This window comes from Epargyreus clarus, unplaced genomic scaffold, assembly GCF_041222505.1.
Source record: "Epargyreus clarus isolate Ecla_fem2 unplaced genomic scaffold, WU_Ecla_fem_2.2 ptg000014l, whole genome shotgun sequence".
Taxonomy (NCBI): Eukaryota; Metazoa; Arthropoda; class Insecta; order Lepidoptera; family Hesperiidae; genus Epargyreus; species Epargyreus clarus.
Window position 1 is genome coordinate 2,472,391 of NW_027332222.1, and position 22,601 is coordinate 2,494,991.

The following is a 22,601-nucleotide window of genomic DNA, read 5'->3' on the forward strand; positions in this document are numbered from 1 at the left end:
TTTTTTTCGTTTGAATGACACCGCAATAAGCCCGTGTACGCAAGTCTCCTATGTACATGCGTAGGTAGGCATGTTACTACGGTCTGTTGGTGTGGGAAGCCATACCACACATGGGAAACCGTGGGAACATTGGAAACTAGCTTATTACGTAGTCTAACGGCATACTATAGGTACTATTGAAACTGAGTACACTCCGTGTAGTAGCATGTTAAATGTAGCCGTGGCTAGTGATGCCACGCGATATGCTACTATCGATAGTATATGGTATACTAGCGATACTCACTATTGCCGCACTTGATAAGACTATCGATATCGTTTTGCATTCAACTATAGTCTGATTCATAATTAGGTGTCCAAAATGTAAACAAAGGTGTTGACCTATCAAGACAATATCTTTGAAATGGTAGTTTCTTATTTTTGTCGATATTAAAGTAATACAACAATAATAAAATAATAATGTAAATAAATTAAGATTAATTATTTTTGACTAATATTTATATCACCTCAATTTCATTTCATACAGTAATAATGATAAAAAACAAAGGATCCAATAGTACATTACAATACGAGAACGAAAAATTTTTTTCTGACAAGTGTGAGTTTGCAGGCCGAGCCGCAGGCGAGGACTGCAATCACACGAGTCAGAAAAACATTTTTCGTCCGCGTGTTGTATAAAATTTTATATTACGGGGTCGGAAATGGGGGTTTTGCGCACGCGAAGCGTGCGTAAAACGTCCATTTACGCACGCCGTGATATAAAACATTTCTCGTGTTTTAAGGTTTTTAGCTGATATTATTCATTTTCGTGATTGTGATCGAACTCAAATGTTTTCTTGTTTACATAACGCGTTTTTAAAATTATGTATATTTGTTAAAGTTTCGTTTTTTGTTGAGTTTGTTGAAGTTTTTGTTTCTTGTTAATTTTGACAGTGACATTTCTTTGTTTACATTTTGGACACCTAATTATGAATCGGACTATATCGATAGTGAACCATCGATTGTTTGGCATCACTAGCCGTGGCTCGAAGTCGAGCTGTAGGCTGTTTTTACTGAAATGCCTAGCAGTACACCCTTTTAATTTGTATGTAGATCCTACACGTTGAAAAAATTTAAATGCTGTGTGATTCGTTAATTATACAAATAATTAATCTGACTCCTAGAATAGCCAATGTAAAAACAATTATGTGATATTGATTTATTTCCAGGACATACACAAACATACAATAAATATTTATATATTTTACTCTTCTAATCCTTCCTCACCTTCCCCCTCTTCGTCAAACTCCCCTTCATCATCAGCTGTTGCATCCTGGTACTGCTGGTATTCTGATATTAAGTCGTTCATATTGCTCTCTGCTTCTGTGAACTCCATCTCATCCATACCTTCGCCAGTGTACCAGTGAAGGAACGCTTTCCGCCTGAACATCGCTACAAACTGCTCAGCGACCCTCTTGAATACGCTCTGAATAGCCGTAGTGTTTCCAATGAATGTGGACGCCATTTTCAACCCTCGTGGCGGAATGTCGCACACTGCTATCTTGCAGTTATTCGGTATCCATTCCACGAAGTACGTGGAGTTTTTATTCTGAATGTTGACTAACTGTTCGTCCACCTCTTTCATCGACATTCGGCCTCTGAATATGGTGGCCACTGTCAAGTACCTGCCGTGCCGAGGATCGCACGCAACCATCATGTTCTTCGCATCAAACATTTGCAACGTCAGTTCTGGTACCGTTAACGCTCTGTACTGCTGAGCACCTCTCGATGTTAGCGGCGCAAATCCAGGCGTATAGAAATGCAGACGAGGGAAGGGTACCATGTTCACAGCTAATTTTCTTAGATCAGCATTTAGTTGTCCCGGGAATCGTAGACACGTCGTGATGCCCGACATGGTCGCACAAACAAGGTGATTGAGATCCCCATAGGTAGGCGTGGTTAACTTTAATGTACGGAAACATATGTCATACAACGCCTCGTTGTCCAAGCTGAACGTGTGGTCAGTGTTCTCCACCAGTTGATTGACAGCGAGCGTTGTGTTGTAAGGTTCCACGACACAGTCCGACACTCGTGCGCTCGGGAACACTGAGAAGCTCAAGATAATTCTGTCGGGATATTCTTCCCTTATTCGGTTTATGAGTAACGTGCCAAGTCCCGATCCTGTGCCGCCTCCAAGAGAATGTGTCATTTGGAAGCCTTGGAGACAGTCGCAGCCTTCCGCCTCCCTTCGGATAACATCGAGCGCGGATTCTAAAATCTCCACACCCTCCGTGTAGTGTCCTCGTGCCCAGTTGTTGGCGGCACCGGCTTGACCGTAAACGAAGTTATCCGGACGGTAGAGACATCCGAAGGGGCCGGACCGAACCGCGTCCATCGTGGCAGGCTTCAGGTCGATCAGCACGGTTCTCGGTACGTATTTTCCTCCGGATGCTTCGTTATAATAGACGTTTATCCGCTCCAGTTGAAGATCAGAGTCGCCATGGTAGCAGCCACTTGGGTCAATGCCGTGCTCGTCCGATATCACCTCCCAGAACTGGAAAGATTTAGAACAATTATATTTTCATCAAAATCGAATATGAAAAATAGTACTTCTAGCTTTTGAATATTTACAAAATGTACGTTTACAGTTTTATCTCAATTACTTTGGCTGTAAAAATCGTTAAATACGTTGGCGTATCTGGTATATATAAGGAGACAAATCATTCGTCTACGGTTCTTCTACGTGAACTTACCTTTCCTCCAATTTGGTTCCCGCACGAGCCGACTTGTAAATTAATGATCTCCCTCATCTTGATAATTTATCCAAATCCTTATAAATATACTTGTGAATTTCTCAAAAATATATCAAAAAGCCCTCAATATTGAAGCTTAACATTAACTTAAAAACTAATAAAAAAAATATAAAAAAATCAGAGACAATTCACACTGTGCGCATCTTACGTCGGATTTCAGGTAAATGACCCAAATTTTAGATTGTCACCTGATCAGAAATTTCAAATATGTTCTAGAATAAATTTAGATTTTTATCAAGAAGAAACGATATTATGCCAGTATTTATTAAATAATACATTACATAATATACATTTCAACCACTAAGCTTTTTAAAAACTTGTACTCAGAGAAATAAGTAAAAGTACGAAAATAGATTTCCTCAAAGCTCCAACACGCCATCGCCCTCTAGGCGGAGCTTTCATGCCACTGAACTTTCACGCGAGCTTTCCGAACAAAAAGTTCAACGACATTCGCAGAGATGTCGCTAGCTTTCAGGCTTGTTTTGTTTTCAGCAGTTGTCACAATGGCTATGGCGCTCGGTAGAAATGTCACTCAGGTAGCGAGGGGTTACACGAGGTGAATTAGTTTATCCTGTATGATGTAGTCGTGTTTAATGTGTTGTGTGTGTGTCCGAGCGCCCGCGGCGCGATGTCAGTGGCCGAGGGGAGTGCGTGCGGAGGAACGAAGCCAGTGTACTGCGAGGACAGCACGGACAGCGACAATGACACGGAGAAGAAGGCCTTGCTTCGCAGGATATCCACCAGCAAGTGCGTTGGACGGCTGGTGAGTGACTTGTAACAGGGCGTGCCAAGTGTGGCAGGCGAGCGCGCCGCGCGGGGCCCTGCCCGGGATCCGACGACCCCGGGATCAATTTAAACATTTACACTTAAACACAACCCTACTATAATGAGTACCCGGGCTCCGAGACATTAATGCAACCGTAAAATGGGTCAGAGACCGCTTTGTTTATGTATATTTTTAACCGAGTTTTGGATATAAAATTTTAGCGCTTTACGATTTGGTTGCGTTACTTCAGTTTGGGAGCGTAAACAGCGCGGTTTACTGTAATTATATGAGAATGCTTAATAAAAGAGATGTTGTAAATTAAAAAATTGTTAATATTTTCGTGAGCGTACACTATTTTCAAAATAGTTTTGTTGTACTAAGCTCTGTTATTGAATTATTGATTAGGTACTTTAATTTTATATTGTATTTAAACATACCTCCTAGGCTGCCTATCTAGGCAGGAATGTAAACATTTAAAAATAATTTTAGTTACATTTTTTCACATCGTCTTTGATAAATAATTGCGTTTAAACAATGATCCACCCTCAATTCACCCTTCAATGGTTGATTTTTGACTAAGTTAGTTACCCTTCGTTCATCTTCACCTATGCTTGCAATCTTCAAAATCGGTTCAGCAGTTTAGCTGTGAAAGCGTGACAAACAAACATATTTACATATTTATAGCATTTGTGTGGTCATTTATTCTAATTGAAGTACGGTTTGACTTTGACCTTTTGTGGACACAAGTCATGCAGATTATGGTAACCGTCTCGGAGAAATGTCACTTAACAGGTCATTGTATTTTAAAGAGGAATTTTTAATTTATTTGACAAAAAACGGGAATGTCAAAACCGTTTTTAGGAAAATTAGGAGCTAAAATAGCCACGGTCAGACAAAGGCACTTAATATCAAGTCATCCCCTCCTAAAGACCTCCCCTTATCATTAATTCTTTACCTTTCTTAAGCTGCTTCTTCATAACGAATCCTTCCGAAGTAGTGATATCTAATTTACATTCATAAAGACTTTAATAGGGATAAAAATAATTGTCATATTTGTTAATAAAAAAAAATGTGAGCCGTCACGGGACGCCTGGCAGATGTGAAACATCGACATTATTTTGTAAAAGTAATATGCAGAAAAGAACATATTGTGATAGGAAATAAATATGTCATAATGATAAAATAAAATATTACGATTTTTTTCCAGATAACGATGACTTTTTATTGAATTCGATTGCGCATGGCGTACACACTGCTGCATATAGACTGTATATAAACTCCTTTGCAAAAAAAACGGGCACCTTACACACACACTTTACCTTAGCTTTTCTATGGGTAAATATTATTATATTTTTAGTATGTCATTAGCTTGGATGACTAGAAATTTCTTATTATCAATGAGAATCTAGTTTTTTAACACTTTTATCCTGGTATCGGTGTTTTAGTCAATGTAAACAGAGAGCCGTGTTAAAATGGACATTTTTATGGGTATAATGAAATTAAGACTACGAGTATTTTTATGGTATTTTAATAAAAGAGACATTAAAAAATAAAAATTAATAACGAGTATGACCTCCTCTTGCAGCGATTACGGCATGTAATCGTCTTGGCATGCTTCCCACCAGGCTTTTGATGGTGTCCTGTGGAATGTGTTCCCACTCAGTCGAGATTACACGTTTAAGCTCTCTGATGTTTTGTGGAGGTGGTTGGACAGATCGTACTCGCCTTTTTAGGAGGTCCCAAACATGCTCAATGGGGTTAAGGTCGGGGCTCCGCGCTGGCCAATCCAAACGACGAATACCGACCTCTTGCATATAAGCATCTACGTCGCCAGAACGGTGGGCCCGAGCATTATCGTCCATGTAAATGGCATCTTCACCAATTACAGTCAGTGCGGGTTGTGCATTTTGAGAAAGGATTTCTGTTATGTACCTATGCGCATTTAGTGAGCCATTTTCTATGAATACTATCTCGGTACGATAGTTGGAAGTTACGCCCGCCCAAAACATAACGGACCCTCCACCATAAGGGGTGATTTCTTCAAAACACACATCGGCATAGCGTTCCCCTGGTCTTCGTAACACTCGCCGACGTCGGTCCTCACCATGCAGACAAATTCGAGCCTCATCGGAGAAGAGTACGCTACTCCAGTTACCTGGTGTCCAAGATAGGCAATTTCTAGCGAACCTCAACCGCGCAATCCGGTGCTCACGGAGTAACTTGGGGGCCCGCGCTGGTCGTCGACTACGTATATCAGCAGCTAAAAGTCTTCTCCTCACAGTCCATAGGCTAACTTGTGCTCCTCGTACCTCTTCAAGGTTTCTTTTGAGGTCTATGTAACTGCATTTGCGGTTCCTCAGCGCCTGAGTCACTAAAAAGCGATCGTCTCGCGGCTGTGTGCAACGTTTTCTCCCAGAACCTTGCCTTCTCTGAACGGAACCTGTCTCTTGGTATCGAGTCCAGGTTCTTTGTACGGTTGAACGACTCACGTTTAACCGCTGTGAGACGTAACATTGGCTACACCCCTCTTCCAGCAGCGCTATAATTTTACTAGCTCTCATTGCTTTTTCTGCCATTACGATAGACACAAAGATATCTGTTTTAAGTCACAATAAGGCAGAATTATGCGATAAACATAAATTGTTGTACTAAAAATAACGAAAAGTTACTTTTAGTTGCTTGATAACCTTTTAACCGCAAACCCGCGAAAAGTGTCACAAAATGAAAAAGGGATTAATAATTTAAAAAACAAAAGTTTTGAATTTGGAATGAACTTTTTTTCATACCCAGACTCTTTATTAAGTGCCAGTAACATAGTTTGGCTATTAAAACCTCTGAAGAACTAAATTATTACCAATAATGTTAAAAAATCAAACCCGCCCGTTTTTTTTGCAAAGGAGTGTATATACCATCGTATAGCGTGGTAGCGTACGGCATGCGTCGCCACGCCAGAAATCGGTTTTACGTGCGGCTATAGATGTTTCACATCAAAAAGCAGAACATTTGATACTAACCCTAAAAACCTATTAAATGTTTCATAAATATTCTGTATCTAACATAATACTACATGAATAATAAAAGTATAATTAATGTACACATGCTATTCGATCGACTAATCCAACTGCTGCCGGAAATAATTCGGAAGTACCGGAAATTGGTCGTTCGGTCCATTTTTGGTAATCACCTCTTATGACTGCTGACGCCTACCTATTTTGCTTTCATAACTACATTTTAAGTTTTACATAACTTTACTTACTTCATAAAATTGTAACACTGGGCTTAAACCGATGATTTTTGACCGATGACTAAAGAAGGAGGAGGGAGAAAAATAAGATCTAAAAAAGGAATTTTGGAATGACCTAATTTATTTTTAAGAAATTATAATGATAAAAACTTAAGGAAATATTAATTTTTGAGGAATTTTGAAATTACTTGTGGAATACAAGGGTGTAAGATAAATAAAATAAAATATCTATTTCTGGACGTATAAGGGGCAAAGCATCGGAAATGTGTTTTAAGTTACACGTCATTCCTAATTGAATTTAACTTTAAATTTTACTTTCATACAAAATTATTTATCTTTATTTAAAATTTAAAAAAGATAACTTACTAGTCGCAAAATCCCTTTAGGTTAGAACCTGGCACCCTTTTCCCAGCATATAATATTAACTAATATTTGTTGTACATCGATAAAAAGCACAGCTAACTACGTAATCAACAACTTTTGATGACGCTAAAAGCAATTAAATGGAACTTACCACAAAACCGCAGCGCAGCGAGTAGCCCGGATTACAAAGGAGCCACCGATGCATTCTAATTTAAAGGTTATTATTAAAAGGTTATAAAATACTCATGTTCTGTAAAACTTTACAAATGTTGAACAAAAGTTAGGTATTTGGTGATTTTTGAGTGTGCATGCTGAGTCTGTGCCGGTTGTTATTATATGGTTAAAATTTGATGGAGGGCTTGAAACTTCCGAAGGGTGCTTACACACCATCCACGGATGAAAAATCGATGTTATCGATCGAGAGTCAACGTCCAATGGAACATTCAAAATCGATCGCACGTTTTGACCACATCAATCGATTGATCCCATGCATTGATAACGTGCGACGATATTCGACGAACAGCCACCATCAATCGAAGAAGAGCAACTATCGATGTTCGATCGTTTAGGGTGTAGGGAGTTAGGGACCGATCGGCGCTAAGTATCTTCTAGGTAACATTTATTCCATAAAATCTGGTTGTTCTCTATCCTAGAAACTGGTTAGATAGCTCCATGATTAAATGATTAAAAAAATAATTCATTACTGTATTGACAAAAAATACATTAATTTTAAAATTACACGTCAGCATTATTATTACGTTAAGCAGTAGTATTTACATTTATGTTGATGTTGATGTTGATGATGAACACAGAACACACAGAAACATTGTATAATAAAATAAAATGTAACATTGTAAAATGTAAACAGTAAATATTTCCTATATTTACATCGTGTGTAACAATCTTCGGGAAACATGAGACTAGGCAAACACATTGTTATTGTTGCAAAGTAGACACAACTTACAAAGTAAACATTTGCAAGTTCTATAAATGTACTAGATGTTTCCGAATTTGTTTTAGTTTGTAGACGATATTATATTGATATATTGGAAGGTTGGTATACCACAAGATATTATGAGCGCTACACTGTGGTTATGAGAAATAAATAAAATAAAATAAATTATTAATACAACCTGTATTAATAATTTCTTAGGGCATTATTTCTTATGTACCGGTGGCACCAAATGCACTCGTATTTATACCTTATACCTAATAGCAGATTTAAGCGTTCCTGCAATTGAAGAGTGCGGTTCGGATAAGGTAGATAAAGAAAGCATTCTACCTTAGTCCCTAAGTGTAGAAGTTTACCTGGTTCACTTCAATCATAATTAGATTAGACATCATTGGGCGGCAGTGGCACTTACTATTAGATGAACAATGAATATGCCTGTTGCTACTTCTATTTCATAAAAAAGTAATAGATAAATACTAAGGGCTCGTAATACTTCAGATTGATCGCATAACAATATTGAGTAGACAGGGTTACAACTGGCAATGGTTTCACGCTGCGAGCTCCAAATGGATGGGGTACATGTACGCTGTAACATAATGACAATGTTTTCATTATCCGCTAGAATACGGCACGGCAACAACTACAAAATAAAAACTTATGAGTAGCTACAGAGGTGAGTAGAGTATAAATAAATGCTATGAATAGCTTTGCATATTAGTGGTGTGGTATATTGGCACTATTATTATTGTAACCCAGCCGTGGGACAGTAATGGGTTGAAGACGAATGTTGCAAATTATTTACACCGCTTTTTTTAATGACTATAACCGATAACCTAATAAATAAATAAAAAGTTTTAGGAAGCGCGAAAAAGTTATAAGTAGATACTCTCATATTACACACACAGTTTCCATAAAAAAATGAGTAAACAAAACATACTTTGGTCTGTTGAAATATGAATTTTTAATATGTCATTGAAACGGCTACCGAGCTTTAGCTAGCAACTATCAATATCTGTACATACTCTACTTCATCTAAACATCATCTATAGTACAACAAATTTATTCACGACCGATGCTGTTGCGAAAATAATATAGTTCAATGGACACAAACACATACGGTCTTGTAGGTAAATGTTGTGTCGCTATGTGTATAACGTTCACATCGATCATATTACGATTTGCAAACGGTGTTTGTAACTAATATTATGTTTGATATACATAAGTTCAGACTAACATGTTCGTAGTGGAAATATTTTGATGTGAATAGTCATTCTATTTAACTCGAATAAAGTTAGTTTTAATATCTTAATAGTCAACAATATATTTTTACACTTTTTTCAATATGAAATCTTTGGAAAATGCGCTTTATGGATTATATTTTTTTTTTTTTTTTTATAATATGAGAGTAGCAGACGAGCATGCAGTCCACCTGATGGTAAGTGGCTACTGCCGCCCATGGACATCTGTAATCAACCCCAGATAGGATTAGATATTCCTACCTGAGGTCGGCCACAGATGCACCGCTACCCCTGAGGACTAAGCTGGAACGCCTCGGAAAAGTCTATCTCCCTTACCACACCCTTCAAACCGGAACACAGCAGCGCCTAACACTGCTGTTATTAGGTAGAAATAGGTGTGGCGGTGGTGCCGCGGGAGTCGAACCACAAAGGGTTCTACCACCTTCAAAATATTTTTAAATACACATTATTTTGGCATGAATATTTTCCAAAATAAAACGGAGGGTTGCTTTTAAACTTTCTTTTTCAGCAGGCAAAGGCATTACCACGTCTAAGGCCACCCCAGGCGGATGTAAATTCCGGTATTAATAGCCATTATAAGTAGTTGAAAAGTGGAAAAAAGAAAAGGTAGTTTAGCGCTGCGTTCGCTAATTAGTGATTTAATTCAGCTCTCAGCGCTTGGATCGTTGATGATACTGCGAAATGGCTGTGAAATTTAAAAATTCACTTTATGAAGTTCATCCCAAATTGAAGTAATATTTTTCGGAATTATATTGCATTTTCTGAATTATATTATTAAGATAGAGTAGTTCAAAATAATGAAGAAAATTCGTTTCTAGTACAGAACAATGGTTAATTGTTAATATTTAATATTTATTTTCTTTTAATTAATTATTCATTAAGGTTCGATATTCGCTATAATCATGCATTTTGTTTTTGTTCTTTTTTCAACCGAATACCGTTACGGTTTAAAGATATCCTTTAAAGGTGCGACACATGAACAGAGGAACGGATAGCTTAGATATGGATAGCTTAGTAATAAAGTTTCAATATGGTTTCACCGTGGAGGTAACACTGCCACAGCTATTTTTGGCGTGAAACAGTCCTGCATTTTGCTACCTGACTTATTATTTTTTTAATTAAATTGGAGTAGCAGACGAGCATGCAATCCACCTGATGGTAAGTAGCTACTGCCGCCCATGGACATCTGTAATAAACCCCAGATAGGATTAGATATTCCTACCTAAGGTTGGCCCCAGAAGCGTCGCTCCCGCCGAGGACTAAGCCGGAACGCCTCGGAAAAGTCTGTCTCCCTTACCACGCCCTTCAAAACGGAACACAGCAGCGCCTAATACTGCTATTATTAGGTAGAAATAGGTGTGTGTTAAATACGAGGGGAACGTCTTATTCTCAGGAGTAGCAACGCATTGATGTCAGTTTCAGGTAGAATCACTGAACTAAATGAAGCTGGTTGCAGTCCATGGGCGGAAGTGATCACATACCATCAGGTACATCCTATCTGGACTCGTTTCCTATTTCAATCTTATATAAAACTGCCAAAAGATTATGTATCAATATACTAACTAGCCGTTACACATTAAACAACACAAAAAGTCGGCCCACTCAAAAACTATGTCTAGTTTACAATCACAACATTCACAACACACAATCGGACGCCTTTATCTAATCTGCCGGATCGGAGATTTGCAATAAAACGATCCCAGTTTCCGTCGGGCTGCCGATATAGGTATCAACGATTTCCTATCGCGAGTGATCGGTTATAGTTTTATTAGCGTTTATAAGTGGTATTAAAATGTTTATTACAATGGATATATTTATGAATTCTTATATAATATAATATTCTTATTGTATTTACAGTTTTAATTTCAATGTGATGTAGGTAGTTGGTGGTTATAGTTACCGCTTCGCCTACCGAAGAATATCTGTACAATTTAATACGCAGAGAGCCTTGAATTGTTTTGTAATTAACATAAAGTGCAATAATAAATCATGTATTTTTTGCCAGGGTTTTAATAAAACAATAACCTTTTAATCGTTTTCTAATGGAACAGATAATGAAAGAAAAAGTTCTTTGGTTATTTTTGTTTGTGTTATTTCGGCCAGTGTGATTTGTTTAAGATAGGAATTAGTAAGTAATAAAATACACAATATTAATCATCTTTATTCAACCAATTGTATATGGAAATTTAATATGTAGATACAATTGGGTTACTACTAAAACCAACTTGAGAGAAACTGTTTATCTACTAATTGTATTGGTTCCGCTCGAGTATATTGGTTATGCAATCTGTGTATACCTATGCGGGTTAGTTCAGTTGTAAAGGTTAAATTCTAAATGCGTTCTATTTTTTTCAATAACCCTTTGTTTGGTTAGGTTACATTTCAAACAGTGGAATTGCTTTTATACATTGTATTTTTATTTCAAGAACTACGTCGGTGCAAATACTTGCAATGTTATTTTAAAACATGTGAGTGAAAAAATTATAAAGTCACCGAGATTTGTTAAATATTAAATTATTTTTTAAAGTTTAACTCCACTTCGAACTCGACTCGAAGATAAATATGCTTTTTCGCGTATTTGAAAATTAATAAAGCAATCGGATATTTTTTATTTAAAACTCTATTTGAATAAAAAATATTCTTGTTGAAATAATTGCATCAATTTTTATAATGGACACGTAACCAAATGTATGCAATTCTCGTAGCTTTTAATAAAGTTGAAACAAATCTATTAATTATACAAATGAACTGAAATATTTGGAGCAGTAATTCTCTTGGGATATTATAGTAATGAGTTAGTTGCCGCATGCATTAAAAAATAAAATATACACCTCACGTACAAAGTCTCACCTTTATGTTTGAAGTCTCTAAAAATAAACTCATGGAAAAAGAAACATTTTCAAAATCAGATTTTATGTTTCAGCATTCCAAAAATAATGTGAACTTAACAGTATAAAATTCTAGCCATTAAAAGTTACATTGAAATTACTTATACTTCGATTTTTATTTTATTTTATAGAAACGAGAAGGTAGTTACTGGCGGATTATTTTTCATCGTTTGTAGGTTGTTAAATTTGCAACATGAATATTCTCCAAATAAACGGCAGTGTTAATAATATCGTAAATTTTATAGTGAACAATTTGCATGTTTCACACCGGACTAAGTCGTACAAAGATGTTGATTGGAGTGCCAGTATTACTGGATTAGAACAAGTAAGTTAATTAAATTATAAGTAAATTATTATTATAAGTGATAATAAGAACCTCTCGTGGTTCATTTAGAACAACACCGTCATACCTACTTGTGATGTATAAAAACTACATAAAAATTATGTGTTTTAGTTAAAAATGTCGACTTAGCATTAATGTCTTTGCTTAGTAGGTGTACTCTCCTATTTAAGAACAGTTGATGTTCTGTTCGGTGTTCATCGGCGGTAGTGAAAAAAATACACGAAGGCTCCGGCCCAGAACAAAAATATGAATTTTCATTCAAAAATCTGCTTGGCCGGGAATTGAATCTAAAATCGTTTGCCCCTATACCAGTTATCAACAACAGTCCTGATATATTATTATTGAAATTTGAAAATTAATCAAAATAAAAGTACCTACTTATGAATAAAAGCATAATTTTGTATTAAACAAATTTAATAAAGCAATGACCATGAAATTTAATGTTCAATTCATAAAATGTTTAACTTTATCTGAATGAATATGTACATTTATTTGCAATGCGATTGCAGAATTTCAGATCCAGTTGTTAAACATGGCTTCGTTAATTAATTTTCAAGTAGGTATTTCAATGACTCGTTGGTTGAGTAACCGAGTGGCACGTTAATTAGGCGAACAGAACTTTAGTGCTTTAGTCAATCCTACTTTTAATATTATAAATCCGAAAGTAACTCTGTATGTCTGTCTGTCTGTTTGTCTCTTCTTCACGCCTAAACCATTGAACGATTTTAATGAAATTTCGTACACAAATAGTCTGAGACTAGAAAAGGTCATAGGATACTTTTTTATCCCGGAAATACCCCGGGAACTAGGTATAGCGATCTAAGATCGATTAATCGGAGAATCGATCTTTTGGACCAAAAAGTGGATTATTTTAATCAATATTAGTAACGATTAAATCGTAAACTTCGCATTTGATGATCTTTAGCAAAGTTGTTGTCCATGAGCCCACGAAGATTTCGCCAGATGGCGCCGCTTTCCTTCCAACGAAGGTACGAATTTTCAGTTTTATGTATGTTAGTATGTCATATTATTTTCTTTTAAACGCGGGCGAAGCTGCGGGCAAAAACTAATTTATGATGTACCTAATGGTGAGGTGGGCCATATATAATAATATATATGCTATGTTGCCATGGATCTAGGATTTCCCTAAGGCTTGGACTAGAGGCTTAGGTGTACTATTTCGAAATTGTACCACCCCTAAAAGGAAACAACTTTAGCCACACCACACTCGTCCAAAAACCAAACAGCAGTTACTGTTCTATACTGTTGCTAATGAACCGTATTATTTCTTGGCTAGTTAAAAATAGTTTTACGACAGCTTGTAAGTAGTGCAAAACTTTTTATCGTCTTCTTTTATTTCTTAAAAATAAATAATACTCGTAATAATTATAAAAATAAAACCACAAACCTCACTGCTTCTCACTTCTTAAAACTAAGTAAATAATTATTATAAAAAACAGATGAGTCAAATACATCTATTTTACTGATCAAAGATAAAAAACAAAATACCCCAGTGCATTAAACTTGAATTTAACGACACCTTATATGTTAAAATCTTTCAAGCCGTTTGCTGTGAGGCTTGGCAAGAAATGGGCCATACGTACATACAAACGTTTGAAAAACATTACCTTCTGCTGTCGGGTAAAAGATATATTCTAGTAATTCCGGGCAGTCGTTGGTTGGTGCAAAAGTTTTTCGCTTCGTGTATTTATTCATGCCGCTTTTCCGCTTGTCACGGCTTCTGCGTGTGGGCGGGGGATGTCCGCCCGTCAATCTCACGTACGGTGCCGGTTGTAAAATGTACGGCTGTAGTTACAGCGGGGATGGTAGTTGCAGCGGATAGCGGAGCGAGTGGAATTCATACGTGTTATGATTATAGAAATAGTAAAGTATATAAGAGAAATAATAACTAGTATAAAGAGATAATGAAGATAAATAATACATTAATTACAAGTCGAGGCTGTTGCTGCTCAGGAGATATCGGGCTATTTAGTTGTTTCTTGCTGTCATTTAGAATATAAGATTTTTTAAGGGTATAAAATTAGCTAGAAAATTTTAACGAGGTATTCTCCATTTTTTAAATTTTGGTGTGAGGCTCGAAAGTAAGCTTTGACACTTAATATTTACATTTTAAAATATAATTTCCTTAGTTTAATAGACATTTCAAAATCATTGTCTTCAGTTATCTACCAACGGGGCACTTGTAAATTGTAATTTATAAGAAAAATCTCAGTCATAAATGATAATTAGGGAAGGCTTATACCTTTTAAAGGGTAATAAATGAAAACGAATCACGTATTTTTATCAATATAAATAAAAAAAAAACATACTTCAATTTCTTTAATACTCAAGAGGGATTAAAAATCATAGCTGCAAATAAAATAATTGGCTGAGTGCAAGTCGAACTCGCACACGTCGTTTTAGTGCCACCAAATTTTCATATGTTTTTAATTATTGGTATTTGTATAATATAGTTATAGAAGTAGTTAGCAGTTATAGAAGTACATTGTGAAAAGTTAAGTATCTATTCTATTCTATTATGGTTCAAATAATAGAGGGATTAGTAGATAACGAAAACTAGACCGAAAAGTAACTGATTATTGTATTAGGAACCTCTTTATTTTTAATATTTATTGTTACAGCGGCCATTGTTATAAACATTGAAAAGAAAGTAAGGATCTATCTATTAATTTCAAGAGGACTGACACAACTAACACTGGGACGGACGAGCTGACAGCGGAGGCTTATTAATAGAGTTCCGTTACCCTATGGGTACGTAACCCTAAACACATTAAGATAAGGAAATAATTTTATCACGAAGAATAAAGTATATAAGCGTGTGCCCGCTAACACTGAGTACGTACCCCGGCCGCGTCCGCCCGATTGATGCGGGTCGATGTGTCCGGGGACGGCGGGCAGTGTGAAATTACTGCGGTTATGCCCGCTGCCTGCTGCTCTCAATGAAGTACTTTGCTATTATAAGCGAATTTACAGTTTAATACAAAGTTTGTTTGCAACTCTTATAACCACTGCTAGATACGGGTTTTTTCTTACGATTTGAAGGGCCTGAAAAATACAAACATGCTGCTCAAATAACTATTGATAACTGTACAACTTAGTGGTCAAATGTATCAGATAATCTTAAATCTTCCAAAGCCTTCATAAAGTTTAACGTTTTAAGTCAAATGATAGCAACCGGATACGATGGTTTTCGTGCCCTTTGGAGCACGGCAGGGCACATGGAATTAAGACATTTGTTTGGAGTTCGTTTAGCTTCTGCGTTTGTTTCTGGAGATTTAGCGTCTATTTAGCATCGATTACAGATATTCATGTCCCTTTAACATTATAATTGCTTACAACTTCGTTTGCTGTTTCACTCAAAATTACTACTTAAATAAACCGTAACGCGAGCGCCAGCGTACACTGACAGGACAGTTCATAAGACCTCTATTTTAAATCTAAAGATGCACTAAATAGCTTTGTTTTTCCGTGAAAAACCACAAATACACAATCCGTGTAAATATTTCGCGTAAAACCGGTCTACGCGTCGTAATCGCGTAAAAATAGTATACGGCCGGCCGCGAGGCAATAACCAATATATTTTATTGACGATTCCTCTCTTTGATATCGGATTATTTATCTACTTTGTTTTCATCGCTTCTCATTATCAACCAGAAGCGCTTTTTATCATCTTTAACGAGCGGAATCAACTGTGTAATGTCAGTGTACATGGTTGATAACGTAATAATGATATATTTATTTTTGTTTTACTTTATTGTATTTGTATAGTGGTTTTATTGTATTTGTATGTGATTTGTATAGTGGTTTGGTGCTTAAATCAGTATTGGGCATAAGTAACTGAACATCTTAACTACAGTCATGACCGCAAAATTTTAATTTTGTATCGCCAAAGACTTATTTTCTAGCGTCTATCTTATATATAAAACTCTCGTGTCAGTTAGTTACCGTATTCCTCCGAAACGGCTTTACCGATTTTCACCAAATTTATATGCATATTCAATTGGTCTGAGAATAAGCTATTCACACCCCTAAGCGATAAGGGTTGTTCACCTTTAATATTTTTTTTATTTATATGGCAACACAACGTTTGCCGGGCCAGCTAGTTATTAATATAATAAATCTATCATTTGTTTGCCTATCAAATATTGAAATTTGAAATTTTTGATTTGATGTTGCTAAAATAGATAAAATATTAATAAATAACTTAAGTCCGTAAATCTATGGCTGACGTAGCCAACCCCAAGCGGGAGTTCACACATACGAGTATATGGATTGGAACCAGGTGGCCTCCATGCCTTTGCATGAAAATAAAACCAGGTGAACTTCGGCCTCGTTAGTACTTTATAACCTAAAAAGATTGCCATAGAAATACCATTAGATATGAAGGTTCAAAACACAGGCGACATAGATGGATGGACGTTTTCGGCCCATCAATCCTATTTTACGGACACTGACCTCAATTTGAGGGATATGCATCAATTTTTTATACAAAATAATGGATTAGGTAAATTGACGTGACTTAAAATAACAACGAGGTCAAAGAATTTTTGTTTTTAGGGTCTCCCTTATTTATACCAAACTCAGGTTTTTGCCGTTAAGGGATAATAATTATTTTCTCATACGCAACTTTGAGAAGTCCAATGTGTGTGCCTAGGTTTAGATTTTGTAACCAAAGCGGCAAAGTTCAAATTTCAAAACCACTGGGTTATCACTAGCTCGCCCGGCAAACGTGGTGTTGCCATATATATAAAAAAAATGTTAAGGGTGAACAACCCTTATGTCTTATGTGATGTGATATTATGTGATGTCTTTAGCAAAGTTGTTGTCCAAGAGCCCACGAGAGCTTGGGAGTTGGTAAGACCAATTTTTGACAGATGGCACCACTGTTATTCCAATGTACAGGCAGGTACAATATGTATGTCATATTATTTATTTAAAATGCGGGCGAAGCCGCGGGCACCACTAGTATGCATATAAAATTTGGTAAAAATCGGTAAAGCCGTTTCGGAGGAGTACTTTAACTAATTGTGACACCAGAATTTTATATGTAAGATTAAAGACTAATATAAATAGTGTAAACTACGTTTTATATCCGCGGGATCATTGACCCGCGGCGGTGGGTGTATTATTATCATTGGACATGTATACGGGTTGGCGGCGCGCCAGCAGAACTTCATCATCAATGGCCGTGATACGTACGAGATACGGAAGCTATTGTTATCTACTTTTTATTAAATTAAAATAGCAAACGAACATGTAGCCCATCTGACGGTATGTTATAATTGTCGCCCGTGGTCTGGGATGAACTCTATAAAGCTTGGAGTGTTTTTTTTTTAATAATAATAAAGTAATAAACAAGCATTATGGGAAGTGGGTACTGCCCCTCATACATGTGTAATCAACCCCTGATGAGAGTAGAATCCTACCTTAGGTTGGTCACAGAATGTGTTGTTACCTTACAGAAATAAGTTGAAACGCCTCGGATAAGTATGTTTCCTTTAATACAAATAAAAATTTCATTTATTCAAAATTGATTCATATAGAACATTTTTTCCCCTTGCCTGTCGTAAGAGGCGACTAAAAGGGGGCTTCCGGGGGCTTTAGTTGCGTACGGCAAGATTGGGAGCTCGAAACGCCCGCCCAGCGACCTCGGGATGGACGACGCTATGGGTGGTCAGATACCTTCGTGCACACCAGACTGTGTGGCGGGCGTCGTGCTCACCTGGGTGGAGTCCGACGGGGCAAGGCGCTAAGAGGACTCCGGTTGCGTTTCTTTGGAGATCCCGGAGTCCTCTACGCAACGCCGAGGACGGCCACCCGGGAGGTTTTAGTGCGGTAAGAATCCCACCTGTGTCGCTCCCACGGCACCGGGTACATTTTAAAGGTTTCCCCCTCATTAACCAAAAAAAAAAAGGATAGAAACCTTGGATATCAAGTATATGGGGTTTGTTGATATCAGCCACTTACCGTCAGATTGATTACATATTATTTTATTACCTACTTCAATATTATAAAAAAGAACACTTGCAGCCTATACATATTAAGTGCCAGTCGTTGTTGATAAATCTGCCTTAGACTTTAGGTTTAAATTTATTTATTGGATATTTCGAGCACTTAAGGGAAAGGTCGCTTCTAAAATTAATACGTAAACTGACACCCTGAGAGAGTGGACTTGAAATATAAATGGAAGGTTAAGATCGTGCGTCAGCCACAATTAGTCAATTCGTAAACTTAATACGAACATAAAGTGATACAACTATGCATTTTATATAAATTTATGATATAAATGCCAATTTCTAAGGTTAATTATATAAGATATAATTTTCAGCTAATAACGTAAGCGCCTCAGCGCTTTGAATATATAATTGCATTGAATTACGTGATAAAAATGCAATTTAATACCATTTTTAAGATTATATTTTTTTGTTTTGATATAATCTACGATGTCATTGCTATTCCATAAAAGATTTCTTAATCCACGAGCGGCTTTTTAGTGGTCATTGTTAGTGACCGACGACCGTCCACTATCATTCCTGACCGTCGGTGACCATCGGCGGTGACAATGGGCGGGGATGATGATATGAATTGTCGGTAGTGTACTAACTGTAATATACGATCGACTATATGGACATTCGCTCGTAATATAACCTCTCCTGTCAGCCGATGACAAAAAAACTAAGCCTATGAATCGTGACTTATGATGGATATGGACTATGAAGATAGATTCTGAACGTCAGTGTGAAGTGACCATTAACGAACGTAAGGCACAAGACGAGCCCTTGACTTATACTCGTAGGTAGGCACTTATTCCTCGGAGGCCCGTTTAAAACGATCTAAATGCAGATAGCTTAACAACCACTCGTGCTAATGTCAGTTATTAGCAAGAACCACTTATAACGCTCGTTAAGATGCGAAGGATGTAGATGATGAAGGATGAAGGATGATGTTTGTGCTCTTACTGTCAATAATTTTTAAACAGTATTAATTTTGTTTTTAATTTTTAATTTACAATTCGTTACTCTATAATTATAAGTATGTATATCAAGTATGTCAATTATTTATTTATTTATAATTATATTTTAAATTTACACTTGTTTTTATGTGTTATGTAGGTAGATTTTTAACTATTATTTGTTTGCACCCTACCTATTCTTATAATCATCCACTCTTTAACTCCTAACCCTAAGGTTGCCTGGAAGAAATCGCTGTCTTAGCGATAAGGCCGCCTTTTGTATCGTTCAATATTTGTATGTTTTTATTCTTGTATTCTGTTGTTTTTGGGTACAATAAAGAATATTATTATTATTATTATTATTATTATAGCAAACATTCATTTGATGATTTCAACAATTCTTGTCTTATTTGTAAATTGTATTGTGTGGTTCGGCTACAGCGGTACCACCGCCACACCTAATTTTTCTTAAAACAGCAGTTTTAGTGTACTGCATGATCCTCAGCTATTTTTATATTATATATAAAAAATAAATAAATACTGTTGCCTTCATTGCTCCGTTGCTTGTATGTTACCATTGCTCGAGTTCTGGTAGGAAACCAATTTTATTTGGGGTTAAGTATATGTGTCGACCGTCCACGGGCGGCAGCAGCTACTTACTATCTCGTTCACTGGTCCTTATGGTGGTCCTTTATTCCTGAACTTATCTATACGCCTTAGTGGATCATTGAGATACAACTACATATAATTTGACGTCTCTTTAAAAGTTCAGGTTTACAGTTTTCAAGATTTCCATCATAGTGTTTCAGGAGATGTATTTTCGCTTGAGACTCTGATAAAATAAAACATGAAAATTGAAATTTACAATGGATATTGGTCGTGAATCGAATCTGGTACCTATTATATTCAATACGGTAATCACTGCACCATAAAAGGTATTCATGTTTAGCCTCAAGTTAATCGAAATTACTCCTATCCCTTAGAGGGCAATCACCCTTTTGTGCGTACCTTATTTCCAAGAAGAATATCCAATATACTCCAGTCATAATATTTGTAAGGTCAATCTATTCACTAAAGATAATAATCTCTGAAGATTTGCTATTACTAATATACCAGGAGAGCCTTATAAATAATAAATGTTTATTTATAAACAGATAAATAAATAAAAGCTTTCTACACTCACAGCCCCACACTAGGATTTCCTGTATGGTGGCTGCCATGGACACACACACGAATACAGAAACACCCAGACCCAGAACAGATGCCTAAATTCATTCATATATCTGTCTGGCTGGGGATCGAACCCCGGAACCCTTTACGTGTCAGGGCATGGTGACCGTTCCACCACGCGGTCGTCACGCGATGTTTCTATAAGTTTGCAGTAGCAAACGAACAGTCCACCTGATAATGAGATCATAAACATCTGTAATCAACACCATTTAGAACAGGTGTCCTACTAAATAGATCCTGACCACCAAAATGGTCACCTCATATATAATTACCCGATATTATTTATGCAACTCTTCTCTCAAACAATAGTTATCTATCATTAAAGGTAGTATTTAAATGCCATATGGGCCAAATGCCTAATGACATTCTATATTACCCAAGTTTGGGCAATGATGCGCCAGTACAAAGTCTAAATTAGATTGAAATAGTTTTAAGTAACTTTTTCATATATTTTCTTGTTATTGAGATTTTACTAAGCACAAGCGCCTGGAAAATCCGGTACAATGATAAAGTTGATAAGTAACAAGAAAAATCGCTTTGGTAAAGTTGTCGTCACAGAAAACTTTTCGAAAAGTTAGCTGATTGTTCTTAGATAGTGTTTATAATTGTTTTTACTAAAGCCTTGTACCCTTTGAGGTAAAATTACATTAAATAAAATACAACAGATGGCGCTAGAAGTATCTGAACAAGTATGTTTACACTTCAAAGTGCTGTGTGTTTTTGCACGTTACGAATTATTCTTTTCTGCCGTTGTCAACCCATTATTGTCCCACTATTGGGCACGGATCTCACAGTGAAAGGGGTTTAGGTCATATGTTATTTTTTTGTTTACGAGGGGAAAACCTTCAGAAGGTACCCGGTGCCGTGGAAGCGACGGGAGAGGGCTTCGGGATCTCCAAAGGAGCGCAACCGGAGCCCTCTTAGCGCGTTGCCCCGTCGGGCTACGACAGTATGCGACCACACATACCGCCGTCCATCCCGGGGCAGGTCATATCTACCGTGTTGACTATTTCCGAGTTAGAATATTTTAAGAATATTATTTAAGAACTTTGTTACCCGACTGAGGAAGGTAATGTTTTTCGAGCGTATATAATCTACAAATGTGTACGTCTGATTCCATGGCACGCCCTACAACCCAAGCAGCTTAAGGGATTTTAACATATGACGTGTCGGATGGACTCGTCTAAATTGTTGGAATAACATATGCCACATTCCTTACCTTTTAGTTAATTATTTTTAAGTAGTCAGGTGTTTTTCTTATAATAATTACTAGTCATAAAAAACTCTCAGGTTTTCTTGCGATGATTAACGACACGCGTGGCGGAGCGGTCACCAGTCTGACGCGCAAAGATTCCCGGGTTCGATCTCCGCAAAGGGTTCGATCCCCGGCCAGACAGATTTCTAATTGATGAATTTCGATTTCTGTTTCTAGGTTTGCGTGTTTGTGTATCTGTCCCTGTGTGTGTCCCACGATCAGGGAATCCTAGTGTGGGGCTTCGAGTGTAGAAAGCATTTTTTATTACCTTATCGATCTAACTTTAAAAAGTCAGAAATGCGTGTCTGAGATTTAAATCTCAGACTTTTTGATTGATCGGCCGAGTTTTAACCACTTTCCTATCACTTTTTATCTACTATAATAATTCGAATGTAATTTAACCAGGGTGTCTCTTCCAGCCGGTGGTCAAGGAAGGTCACCTGATGAAGCAGACGCGCAGCTTCCAGCGATGGCAGCGGCGCTATTTCCGGCTTCGCGGCCGCACCCTCTACTACGCAAAGCAGAAGGAGGTAAGTTAA

At 37.0% G+C, this 22,601-nt stretch overlaps 2 protein-coding genes across 2 annotated transcripts; one reads left to right on the top strand and one right to left on the bottom strand.

Moving 5' to 3' along the window:
* Positions 1–1,180: 1,180 nt before the first annotated feature.
* LOC140747173 (tubulin beta chain-like) lies at positions 1,181–2,955 on the bottom strand. Its single transcript, XM_073079450.1, has 2 exons — positions 2,730–2,955; positions 1,181–2,530 (listed from the first exon to the last, which is right to left on the bottom strand). Exons 1-2 carry the CDS (start codon positions 2,784–2,786, stop codon positions 1,241–1,243), a joined length of 1,347 nt encoding a protein of 448 aa, XP_072935551.1. The 5' UTR covers positions 2,787–2,955; the 3' UTR covers positions 1,181–1,240.
* A 337-nt stretch (positions 2,956–3,292) lies between these two features.
* On the top strand, positions 3,293–22,601 carry LOC140747174 (diacylglycerol kinase eta-like). Its single transcript, XM_073079452.1, has 2 exons — positions 3,293–3,552; positions 22,482–22,601. The coding sequence occupies exons 1-2, from the start codon at positions 3,418–3,420 to the stop codon at positions 22,599–22,601; spliced, it is 255 nt and encodes an 84-aa protein (XP_072935553.1). The 5' UTR covers positions 3,293–3,417.

Excerpts from the sequence above, each read along its gene's own strand:
- LOC140747173 (XM_073079450.1), bottom strand. The coding sequence starts at position 2,786 with ATGAGGGAGATCATTAATTTACAAGTCGGCTCGTGCGGGAACCAAATT. Across the intron at positions 2,531-2,729 it reads GGAACCAAATTGGAGGAAAG|TTCTGGGAGGTGATATCGGA; the intron begins GTAAGTTCACGT and ends AAATCTTTCCAG.
- LOC140747174 (XM_073079452.1), top strand. The coding sequence starts at position 3,418 with ATGTCAGTGGCCGAGGGGAGTGCGTGCGGAGGAACGAAGCCAGTGTAC. Across the intron at positions 3,553-22,481 it reads GCAAGTGCGTTGGACGGCTG|CCGGTGGTCAAGGAAGGTCA; the intron begins GTGAGTGACTTG and ends TGTCTCTTCCAG.